Source organism: Callorhinus ursinus, unplaced genomic scaffold (assembly GCF_003265705.2).
Source record: "Callorhinus ursinus isolate GAN/ISIS: 27379988/994484 unplaced genomic scaffold, GSC_fseal_2.0 scaffold8, whole genome shotgun sequence".
Taxonomy (NCBI): Eukaryota; Metazoa; Chordata; class Mammalia; order Carnivora; family Otariidae; genus Callorhinus; species Callorhinus ursinus.
The window spans coordinates 31599160-31612144 of record NW_027397070.1 but is presented as its reverse complement, the minus strand read 5'-3'; the positions used below and the strand labels follow the sequence as shown (position 1 = coordinate 31612144).

The 12985-nt window shown below is 35.9% G+C and overlaps 1 protein-coding gene across 6 annotated transcripts in view; it reads right to left on the bottom strand.

Annotated features, from left to right (window-relative positions):
- The window catches only part of AP5M1 (adaptor related protein complex 5 subunit mu 1), a 24704-nt gene extending 11719 nt beyond the window's left edge, over positions 1–12985 (bottom strand). The window contains exons 1-4 of one of the 6 annotated variants that reach the window (XM_073895261.1): positions 12534–12979; positions 7508–8153; positions 2784–3011; positions 1303–1442 (exon numbers count right to left, since the gene is read on the bottom strand). In XM_073895261.1, the coding sequence (XP_073751362.1) occupies positions 1303–1442; positions 2784–3011; positions 7508–8153; positions 12534–12607 (1088 nt within the window). In that variant the 5' untranslated portion in view covers positions 12608–12979. Of the gene's footprint in view, positions 1–1302; positions 1443–2783; positions 3012–7507; positions 8154–12533 lie in introns of all 6 variants that reach the window. The other 5 variants (XM_025869969.2, XM_025869970.2, XM_025869971.2 and 2 more) reach the window with 5 other exon arrangements.

The window sequence follows — 12985 nt, the reverse complement described above, 5'->3', positions numbered from 1 at the left end:
CTTTAAAAAAGAAAAGGACAAAATATGAAGAAAAAAATGATCAGAGAAGAGTTTAAAGAGATCTAAGTCAAATCTAGCTAGTGTTACTTAATAGAAAGACAGCATAAAAGCAGATTTTTTTAAAAAAATATTTTATTTATTTATTTCACAGAGAGACACCGAGAGCAGGAACACAAGCAGAGGGAGGGTCAGAGGGAGAAGCAGCCTTCCCGCCAAGCAGGGAGCCTGATGTGGAGCTCGATCCCAGTACCCTGGGATCATGATCTGAGCCGAAGGCAGACGCTTAACGACTGAGTCACCCAGGCGCCCCATAACGCAGATTTATATATTCAAGTTTGCAGAATAAAGTAGAACAAATAACGAATATTATATCTCAAAAAACACCAAAAACACAATAAATGTTTTTGGTGATGATAGACATTTCATTATTAATTCTAAAAGACAACTATAAAATCATATAGAATGTATTAATACAGGGGCACCTGAGTGGCTCAGTCGTCAAGCATCTGCCTTCGGCTCAGGTCATGATCCCAGGGTCCTGGGATCAAGCCCTGCATCGGGCTCCCTGCTCTGCGGGAAGCCTGCTTTTCCCTCTCCCACTCCCCCTGCTTGTGTTCCCTCTCTCGCTGTGTTTCTCTCTGTCAAATAAATAAATAAAATCTTAAAAGAAAAAAAGAATGTATTAATACAGTCATATGAAATGACATAACATTAAAACTATAATTTCACTATATCTTTAGGCATCCTATGAAAAGAACTATGCTGTAGAACAAATTTAAAAGCAGAACTGTTGAGGAAGTAATCTTATGTTACCATTGGCTTAATTCACCAGGGAGCTGATAGTTGGGTTTGACTTATATGTAGAGCACAGAGAAATTTCTAGAAATAAAGCCAGCAGTGAAATAATCCCTAAAGAAGTTACATTGGCTTAAGTTTGTATTTACTAGTAAGTTTATTTATTTATTAACATTTTTAAATTTAAATTCAATTAATTAACATATAATGTATTATTGGTTTCAGGTACAGGTCTGTGTTTCATCAGTCTTATGTAATACCCAGTGCTCATTACATCACATACCCTCCTGTATTGACTAGTATGTTTAACTAGAGAAATGAAGACACATTTAAAAGTAAAGAGATTATTTTTATGACTGAATTTTGGTTCAGAATCAGCATTCATTTGAATAAAGTTTTTAGATCTTAAAAATAAGGTAAAAAAACAATGATAAATAATTTACTGTAGGGCAATGGGAATGTACTAAGAAAGATGGAAATCATGGTACCAGGTTGTTTTATTCCTACCTATTATAAAAAGGTATACGAGCTTCACAGAATTCAAAATTATTTTTCACACTTTCATGAAGTTTTAAGTTAACTGTTATTTTTACTTGTATTTCTTCCTCTTTCATTTGATAAAAACCCAAAATTGGTGGGACTGGGACCTGGAAACAAACACAAACAAATTTTTGTATAATTCTCAGGTTAATGGGTCTAAAATACCAATGATGATTGAGAAAAAGGCCTGTAGTAATGTAGTTATTATGTACAGATTACTCTACACTGTTTTGATAATAGATGAGGGAGCCATTATTGTTCTAAAGGCAGGGATTTTTCCTTCTCTGTTTCCAGAGATAAGAAAGGTGCCTTACAAAGGTTTGCAGTACACTGTTTTTCCTTGCTTGCTCATCCAGGTTCCCCTCCTCCAGGTTCTCTATGACCTGCAACATAAGATGTGTACTAGACATAATGTTCACTGACTCCCTGCTCACAGTTCCCTATGTGTATCTTGTGACTCCCCCACCCCCTAGCTCAGCAATAGCTTACTCAACTGGTTATCAATAACTGATTGAAGGAGAAACTATCTGTAGGCTGAAGTAAGCCAATCACTCTTTCTGGTACATTTGAAGTAATAAATACTCTACTTATGTAGTATAAGGTTTTAGAGTTATAGGTCATGTGGAAGCAGAGAAAGCCAGTTGGAAGAGAAAACTGAGTAGCAGAGATGAGGTAGACAGTATAGACACTGAGCACAGAGTGATTTTAATTTTGATTTTCTGGTTCTATTCCCAGTACAGGCTGGGTCTACTATCCTTGAATGACGCTCAGATTGCCTCTTATATTATCAAAATAAATTCCCTTTATGTAAGCTAGCTTGAGTAGGTTTTCTAAACTATTGATTCATAATTAGGACCAAAGACAAATGGTATAGTAAAAAGGAAGTTGGGTTTTGGAGTGTGGAAAATCTGGGTTCAATCCAGACTCTGTTATCAGTTATAAGACCTTGGGCATGTCATTTAACTTCTCTGAGACTCTCCTCATCTGTAGAATGGGGCCAGTAATACCTATAATAAGGGTTTTAAAAGTACTGGAGAAAACATGTAAAGTGCCTAGGACAATGTCTGACACAACAGTTATTCAACAAACAATATCTATATATAATATTATGTATTTGTCACCCCAGTTGCCTGGGATTACAGGAATTTTGTTATAATTCAAACCATGACTAAATTATACCAGGATCTATCCTATGACCATGGAGTCCTTATTAGGGAACATTAAAAAAAAAAAAAAGATCCCATGACTTTGAAAACCATTCAATGCTGTTACAGACACCAGAGAGAAGTATCTTATTCAAAGACCTGAATCTTCATCTTCATTCATCAATTACTATCTGGTTAATAATGAAAAATTCTCATGGGGGCCAAAAGTATGAATGATTTGCTTACAAAAGAACTCATAAATACAAAGATTAGCAAAGTCTCAACTTTTCCAAGGTTGTTTACCTGCGAAGTATAGTAGCATAAGTTGAATGACTCTAAAGGAGGAGTGAATGGAAATTTGTAAGGTCCACTAAATGCAGAATCATCCATTGCATCAATGCTACTAGAAGTCAGAATAGCAGAGTCAAGAGAAGTTACACAAGGATGAACTAGAATATCCTGAAGTGGAGACCCATTGGTGGGGAGACTCAAGCTGATGGTAACATTTGGCATGATTCCTTCTAAATCACACTGTAATGGAAACAGAAACAGATATTACCAATATCTTAGAGGCATACATCTTCTGGGTGAGGCTTTTCTAAATTTATCTGAGTCATTTCCCATAACTTAACTCATTTTTATTTCAAGGTATTCTTGCTTTCTGTGTTTGGGTTAGTGGTTCTGTTATGCTCTCAGATACCAAGCAGGAACTAGGAGAGACTTCTTAGAGCCCTCTGCTTACATCTAAACCCTTAAAAAGCTATTTTAAGTCCACTAAAATCTCTCCATTCCCATTGCAAACACATTGGTACAGGCCCCTACAATTTTTGTCACAGCCCTCTAAATGTATCTAGATTCGCCTTCCTCTAATCAATCCATCTTCTGGATCCAACAGAATTCTAAATATATTGTATCCACGCTCAAGATCTTTCAATAGTTTCCCCTCAGTTTTGCATTACTTTTAAGCCTTTCATTGTTTGGCTCCCATCTACCTCTTTAATCATTTTCTACCCTGCAAATGGGAAGCCAGTATTTTTGGAAGGTTATGGAAGCTGGATATGACAGCTTCACAGACCTCTCTGCTCCTGCTTTAAGGATGTGGTGGCCAGATGCAGCACTTTTCAGAACTTTCCATGAATTTCTGCTTTGAGGCTGTAACAGACAGACATGGTGGCATCTCAGACTTATCTGTGAATTCTGGCTTCTTCAGACTAAAGTCATTAGTGACTGTTTCTGGAAGGCTGCAGCCAGAAGATCAGAATTTTTATTCTCTCAACTCCTCTTACACCTGGTATGAGCTTCACAGAATTCAAAATTATTTTTCACACTTTCATAAAGTTTTAAATTAACTGTTATTTTTAGGAAGCCCTAAATCCTATATTAAATACCTTTACTCCCATAAACCTTGTAATGGCTCTTTTTCTGACCCAATCAGAATGATATACCTTACTTGTGCGTTCATGGTAAACAGGTTCTTCCTTTCTACCTCAACTCTAACTTGACAGTTACCTCTATTAAAGCACCCAATTAAAACTAGCCAATTGGGCCATAGAAGGCTTATTGATGTGTTTTGTTTGGTAGATCTGAACAAATATTTTAAGAGTTAATAGAATTTAGCAGGTATAATGCTTAGCTCCAAATGCAAGCAGCTAGTTCTACTATCATATACATAGTCCACATCATGCAATAACTGCTCACCCCCTATAGATACCCTCCCTCTTGAAGCTTTAAGTTCTTTGAAAGCAAGAACTGTTATATTTTTTTTTGTATTTCTAGTGCCTAGCACATTGCTATATATGAGACACTCAAAAAAATGTTTACTAAATGGGCATCTTTTTCTAATTGTGTACCTACCTTTGTTTTCCATTCCAATGTGACATGTTTCACTTTCTTATGTTTTATCTACTGCTTGACATATGTGTGAATTCAAGAATATATCTGCTATACAATGTAAACACTTAGCCGGCAGGCATTATGAACAGTACCAGGTATTAGTACCTCATAAAGATTTTTTGGTAACAGTTACAATAATGTCTATCACATTTGAAAATAAAGATGTCCAATAACCTTACCACAAAACTTAAAAGTATTTTAGTGTTTTGTACGGTGATTAACATAATAAAATTAAAATAAAAAAATAAAAAATAAATTACTCTGCAGCCATGAAAAAAAACATTTTAGTGTTTTGAGTTTCAAACCATCTGCTACTTCACTCTATATGTGAACTAGAAAGAACAAAAAAAAGTTGTTTTTTGACAGATTTATGGAGATAATAAAATGAGCAAATATTAATAGCAAATACTATTACAATATTTAAATATTCAGTTTATGCTTATTAAATCAGTCTAATATTCTTAGAGGGATCGGAAAATTGCAACCATTATGGAAGCCACCAATGGATTATCTGCTACCCAGTCATTTAAAATACCAGATCATCAGTCATTTACTATAGAATGAGGACAGTCATTCTAGATGAAACCTGGGTACTACCCTTTAAGCCAATCTGGCATATGTACATCTCACTTATAACTAGGTGTTATAAAAACAGAAGGGACCTAGGAACTTAACCTGATTTTAAAAATGAGAAAAGATTGTAAAAATTATGACTTTTCCAAAGACACCAAAGAATTAGTGGTGGAATGAGGACTAGAACTTCAGTCCACTGGCTTTTGGTTCACCAGGTTTTCTACTAGGACTAAGATTAAATGAAGATAATTATTTCCATTTATAATAGGCTTCTAAATACTAAGCTCCTGAAGAACTTTAAAAAAAATGTTTGGCTAACAGATGTACTATTTACATACAAGCTTAAAGAAACATTTAGTGCATGGATTATGGCATACCCCCATTCTTTTTATTTTTAGAAGAAAGTTTTTTAAAGAAGAAAGTTCTCCATCATGATAGTTTGTATAGAAACCAATCCAAAATTCCCATAAGCAATAAACTAGGGTCAGTCAGCCTATCAATGAGCTGAGATATTTAAACACCATGATATTAATTAGTAGTAAATTTATATATAACATATTCCCTATTTATTGCCACTGAAGGGAAAAACAAAAATGGTGAATTTTCCTTTTATTTCACAGACTTATGAGAAAGAAGGGTTCAACTACTTTAAGATTTGTGAATGACATAATCCATGCACACCTCAATTTTAGAACCATTTATAATAGTTCTTTTTTTTTTTTTTTCTTACTGGGGGTGGGGTGGACAGATGAGGGAGAGAGAGAATCTTAAACAGGCTCTATGCCCAGTGCAGAGCCTGACATGGACCTCGATCTCACAACCCTAAGATCATGACCTGAGCCAAAAATCAAGAGTTGGATACTTAGCCATCTGAGCCGCCCAGGCGCCCCATCATTTATAATAGTTATAATAGTTATTTCTAATAAGTTAATAACTGGAATATATTTTTGATCATGACAGAAGTGAGTTTAAAACAGACACATAAACTCTTAAGTTACTTTAAGGTTAAAGAGGAAAAGAAAGACCCAATTTGTCTGCCAGGGCTGTTCTAATTTTCTGTTCTTGAAATCTACTTTTACCTAGAGCATTTGTACATAGCCACTCAACATTAAGTTTTATTAAAAAGTTTATATTCATAAGTGCAGAGAATAAAGGATATCAGAAAAATAAGGATATCTAAAATATTGATATGTACTTGCAGAAATTATGGAAGGCTATAATTTTTTTTTTAAAGATTTTATTTATTTGTTTGACAGAGAGAGACACAACGAGAGAGGGAACACAAGCAGGGGGAGTGGGAGAGGGAGTAGCAGGCTTCCCGCGGAGCAGGGAGCCCGATGCGGGGCTCGATCCCAGGACTCTGGGATCATGACCTGAGCCGAAGGCAGACACCCAACGACTGAGCCACCCAGGCGCCCCTGGAAGGCTTTAATTTTTGATCATTATTCAAAATGGCACTCCTCACTACTAATTATATTGTTACTCCTATTGCCATTTCCTATTTTCTATCCTGAAACCAGAGAACACTATATTAACCTACAAACCTGTTTAAATAAGAGCCCTTATATATAAAATATATAAAAATATGAAATATATATAAATGAAAAATATAAAAATGGTTTTAGATATTAATTCAAAGATTTGTCGATTTCATCCTTTTAGAGGAAATGGAAAATATCAAATATGATGGTTTTAAAATATTTTCACAAATTCTTTTACTCTTTTCAAAAGGTGAAGCCTAATTCTAGTCCCCTTGAATGTGGACTGGACTTAGTGACCTGTTTCTAGTGAACAAAAAGTGGTAAAAGTGATGCCATCTGTCCTCAGCTGAGGTAATAAAAAGAATAGCTTCTACCTGTGCCTTCTCTTTCTTTCTCATCATTTGATCCATAGGATCAAGTTGTGAGGATATTCTTAAACAGACTATTGAGAAGTCCGCATGGAAAAGAACTGAGCCCTCCCACCAGCAACCAGCATCAACTTGCTATCCATGTGAGTGAGCCACCTTGCAAGTAGATTTTCCAGCCCCAATCAAACCCTCAGGTGACTATAGTTCCAGCTGCCTTGACTGTGATCTCATGATTCCACACTAGAAGTTCCTAGCTAAGCTGCTCCTGAAGTCTTAACCCACAGAACAATGATGATAATAAATGTTTATTTTGGGGATAATGGAACAATTCAGTATGCAGCCATATATAACTAATACAATTCATAAGGGGCTCAGTCGGTTGGGCGTCTGCCTTTGGCTCAGGTCACGATCCCAGGGTCCTGAGATCCAGGCCCACATCGAGCTCCCTGCTTAGTGGGGAGTCCGCTTCTCCCTCTCCCTCTGCCTCTCCCTCTGGCTTGTGCACTCTCTCTCTTAAATAAAATCTTAAAAAAAAATTCAATTCATAAGGAATACAAAAAGGTAATGTCGCAAAATTTCACATATTTAATGACTACTGTTTATGATAAAAATCAAGAATGTCATATAACAATGTAAAATAAAGTTAGAAAATTTTACTTTTCTCCATAGGTGTTCAATGGTATGGTAAAACAATTATCAGAGAAAATCTCACCTTGCAAGTGACAGCTCCAACAACCTGCCATGTATCTGCTATATCCTGTTTATCATATTGCATGGATTTTACCTTTTCAGTGATAGAAATAGAAACTTGTGGTTTTCCTTTGTATGTTCCAACTTTCCAGGCTGGCTGTTTTTGTGGATGTGTCACAGAAGCAAAATTAATACTATCCAGTGAATTCTGTAAGTTGGCATCTAACAAAGTTCCAAATGGACAAGCTTGTAGAAGCAAATCAGGCAGTTGGTTCAATTTTGTGTTTAACTCAGTGTCATTTTTTTGACCCAAGTGAAGAAAATCCTGTATCCCAAAAAGAAGTTCAAAGCTTTGTGAAATTCCACTAATGCTAATTAATGGTGGACGAGGGGATAAAGTTTGTTCAACTAGTGGAACACAAGCATATATCATGTTATTCTTCAGAAAAGCAACAACTGGCCAGAGTTCTCCACCTCCTACTAGGAGTCCATAGACAGACGTTTTATTGATGTGTGAACAGCTATCACGACTTTCTACAAAATCCTTATCATCATCCAATAATCTAAGTTCAAAAAGCAGTGCTTTAAGAAAGGGACCATCTTCAGGAATAGGCACATAACTTGTTCCGTTGAAGACTCTGGCTCGTTTTTCAACAGTTGGATACCGTCTGAATTATGGAAACAAAAATATCATAAATGGTTCTTCCAAGAAAAATAAAAATAGAAAAATCCAAAAAAACCCCAAAACAAAAACAAACCCAAAACACAAGACTAACAGTAATAACAACAAAACACACAATAACAAATACATACACCCACAAAATCCACAACCAAAACAATGTATCACACGTTAAATTTCTACTGTAGTAACTAAATGTTGTATACTTGGTATGTTGTCTCAAATTATAATGTCATTATTTATTACTGAAAATAGCTCAATTTAGTTAATTTTTTAAATAGGTAGAGTACATGGTTCTAATTCAAAATTCTAGTTTCTTGGTCACTCAGATTCCTGCTTCGTAGGCCAGGAAAGTATACTTGGACACTTTTTAGGCATCTATAAGGCCTTTTTTTTCTTTTCTGATTCCATCTTAGTAGAGCAGAATCAAAGAAGTGGTTCAATTTAACCTGCCATAATTTTGGATTCACTAGTTGAGATAATACAAATGTAAAAGGAATGTTCAATTCTACTCAGTTAATAGTGAATAACAAATACCCTGAGTCTTCTTGCCAACTCCTTAAAATGTAAAAATGTTTTAGCAATAAAAATGTTCATCTCTATGGCCCTGAAAGATATTATGAGGTAATAAAATTAAATTCTGAATAAGATGCTTTTACTTATTTACAAAACGTTATGTCACATTTTCTTAGTTTAAAAAAAAGATGGGCTTTCCCTATTCCTTTTCTCTCCACTCTAATGTCCAGAACAAAGTCATTTATTGATATTAACTTCTGTGTAAGTCACCTAACTTCCCTAAGTCTATTTTCTTATTTGCACAATAAAGGGGTGTCTAAATATATCAGCAATTCTCATCAAGAATCAAAAACACACCTGGCCAAAATAATTTTTTTTCATTAATACCCCTAATAAGATATTGATGTTTACTAAGAATTTTTAAAAAGAAAAATAGGAATGTATTCAAAGTTATCTCTATATATTAGTAAACTTCACTCCCATTATGATGTACTTTTTTGATTGAGAAAGGAAAAGATTTAGCTAGCCCTCCAGTAATGGCTTAGCAGCTGAATGCCATTTCTTTCTCTTGGTCTCTGGATAAGAATAGTTGAGAACTGTGGACTAAACTCCAGCCCAGTGTCTTACCCTTTGGTTATCTAGAGGATAATTAAAGTCCTTCTTAAGTGTAAGAATTTCAATGTTGGATGTAAAGATAAGAAGTTAATCTGGGGGGCACCTGGGTGGCTGGGATCGAGCCCCACATCGGGCTCTCTGCTCAGCAGGGAGTCTGCTTCTCCCTCTCCCTCTGCCTGCCGCTCCCCCTGCTTGTGCTCTCTCTTTCTGTCAAAAATAAATAAAATTAAACAAAACAAAACAAAACAAAGAAGCCAGACACAAAGTCTTAAAAAAAAAAAAAAAGAAGTTAATCTGGGACTGTACACAATACCTTGCATGTGCTCAATAAATATTTTTATTGGATGACTCAACCTATCATTTCAGATTTATTCTAGACCTTTTCTAAAATAGGACTCAAACCCTGGCCCTACAATTATGGGGTACAATAACAAACTAAGCCATACTGAAGCTGATACTATTACTATATATCTGGACAGCAAACTTCTAAATCAGAATCTAAACCAAGTTTTGTTTTGGGAAAACATAATTACATACAGGAACAATCATCTCCTTTTAAAAATCTTAAATTATGGCCATTAACCTTTGACATATATGTGGATAATATGCCAGAGTATGTACGCTTAGCCCTTACACCAGGCCCAAGAGCTCAGAAAATGGAAAATAATAAAACTAATTTCTTTAATGATACAGAATTAATAAGTGACAGATGAATTATTTGAACCCAACTTGCTGCCTCCACAGAGATGCTAAAAAGCCCACCCAAACATATCTGAATTTTTCTTCTGAAATATCCTGAGTACAATGAGAAAAAAAAACCCTGAAAACAACGAGTTCTTCAAGGAACTTATTTTTATAAGCAGTAAAAAAAAATTTATCTCTGTAAGGTATTAAGATAAGTTACAAAGTCACAGATATAAATACAGTATGGTACTGGTCCAAGAAGAGGCAAATAAAGTAACAGAACTGAAACAGACCAGTATTTATAAGAGAAATATAATCAACTATCAGTCCCACAAATCAATGAAAAAATCTATATGTATACCAAAAAAATAAAGTAACATACAGGAAAACTGGCCCACTATAGAGAAAAATATAATGGATTCCTCTATTAACACCACATCTGAAGATGGATTAAAGACCTAAACATGACCAATAAAATGATAAAGTTAAGAGACGATAATGTAAGAAGATAGCTTTGGAAAATAAGGGTAGAGTATGACCTCAACAAAACCCCCAAAGTACTACTCTGACTGTAATAAAATTAGTGGTTTGTTTAAACAAGTGATATATAAAGTTAAAAATGACAAAATGAGAGAAAATATCTGTAGTAGCTAAAAATGACAAAAGCCTAGTATCGAGAATATATGATGAATACACAAGAATACACAACGAATTAATTTTCAGGAGAAAATTAACATGAAAACAAACAAACAGACAAATAGCAACTCTCAAAGACAAGGATATGTACAAGCAATCCACAGAAAAGGAAATCCAAAGGGCTAACAATCACTGCTACACAGAGAAATGCAAATGAAAATAAGCTATCCTTTATAGCAATATTGACAAAAAGTAGAATAAATGTTAGGAAAGAATGGAGATATAGGAATCTTTGCTCACTGCTGATGAGAAGTAGAGAAAGTATTCTGGAAACTGGAGAAAGTATTCTGAAGAGCTAATTATTTGGCAATATTTAGTCAAAATCAGCATAGATAGACCCTATGAGCCTTTTGAGGATATCTACTGCATCACCATTCTGATGGCTGAGTTGGAGGCAACCTGGGATTATCATCACTAGGGGAAGGGGACAGGTAAAACATGAAAGATGTAAACCATAGAGTACAAAAGAGCAATGGCTTAGATCTGCACTGTCCAAAATAGGAGCCACTAGCCACATGTGACTATTTAAACTTAAAATTAAACAAGACTGAGTTCCTCAGTTATAATAGTTACATTTCAAAAGCACAATAGCTACATGTGGTTAGTGGCACAATATTAAACAACATAGATTTAGGACATTTCTCATGTCCATCATTGCAGAAAATTCTATTGGACAGCGCTGCTCTGGATGAACACAAAGTAACATGGATGTTTCTTAAAAATAGTGCTGAGAAGTCCAGCATATATAAGAAAATGAAGTCTATAGCACACTTAATTGTGTAATTTGAAAAATGCACAAACACAAAATAAAGGGATAGCAACAAACACGTAAGAGTTACCTGTGAGGAGGAGGAGAATGGCAGAAATAAAGATACTCAAAGGAATGTATAAGTACTTTGGACCAACCAATGAGGCTCCTGAACCATACTAAATCTTATTAAACTCCTTACCTGAGGTACAACAACAACAAAGCAAGCCAGGTATCTTGGGAGAAAATGGCAAATTTTAACTCTGATACCCTCAGTAACAAAAAATGTTTGGGTTGTGAAGAGGGAATTTTTCATATCCACATTGCCAACCACTTTCATTTAAAATCACACTCATCTTTATCTGACTCAATCTCAATGCAGAGCTATGCTACCCCCCTACAGAGCTTTCCTCAGGGAAGAATAAATATATTGGCAAGAAAGAACTGTCAACAGCCACCAAGAATAAAAGGTGATACGGATTAGCGAACTGCCACTTACATTTCACAATGAGTTATTGTATAATTCTCACCACAGAGCTATTTTGATAGAATGTGGCGTATTCTAAAAGTGGAGCCAGATCAGCCTACACAATCTAAGAAAAAGTGAATACGATTTTATTTTTTGTACTTTTCCAGTTTTCTTCAACAATTAGGAACTTTAAAGTAACCCACCTGAAAGTTTCTAAGAATGAAACATAATATGAAAATAACAGCCTTTTACTGCTCGGCAAAGATTTTCCCGAAGAATGAGCTAAAATGTCCTTGAATGATCTTTATTAACGAAAGTAGAAACATCTGAAACATGTTCAGTGCTCAGTAAGTTTCCTTTCCTTTCCTTTCCTTTGGTCATCTCCATCTCAATCCTAAGCAGGTGAAGTTAATTTTTATTACAGTAATACTAATATTGAAAAACACATAATAATATGTGCCAAACATCAACACATTTAATTCTCACAATACTATTAAGTAGTGGTGTTAAAATTTCCATTTAACAGATGAAACAGAAGGTAAGTAACTCGCCCAAGGCGGCGGACAAAGACACATCCCAAAACTACAGTACATTATCAATCCCTCCGATCCATCCCCCCTGAGAATTCAAACTGCATTTACCTGGAGAATCTGACGGTGCCACAAAGTGGAGTTCCCGGCTCGTGGCTTATGAGCCACACTGCCCGCTGGGCCATGACAAGCCTTAAAGCATCAACTCATCCCTAAGGTCGCCACGGAAAAAGGACGCAGACCGGCTTTCTCAGAGGGGTTTCTACCGGAAGATCCGAGGCTCACCCAACCTGAGCCACCTTCTGTCCCACCACAAACAGGTTGGGCTCAGCAGAGACGCTGGCTCCTTCAGCAGGGGGAGTGACTAAAACCTGAGTCCCTCCTGTCAACACATGCCACAAAAGTTCTGTGAATCCTCACCTAGAATGCCGAGAAGCATTCCTCCCCAAGAATCCCAGTACTTTCTTCCTCTAAGGGCCACTTCCGGGACGGTGGCCCACAAGGATCATGCTTCCTCACTCGCCCCAGCGACGAGCCTCTCTGCGGTTCACCGGCTGCAGGCT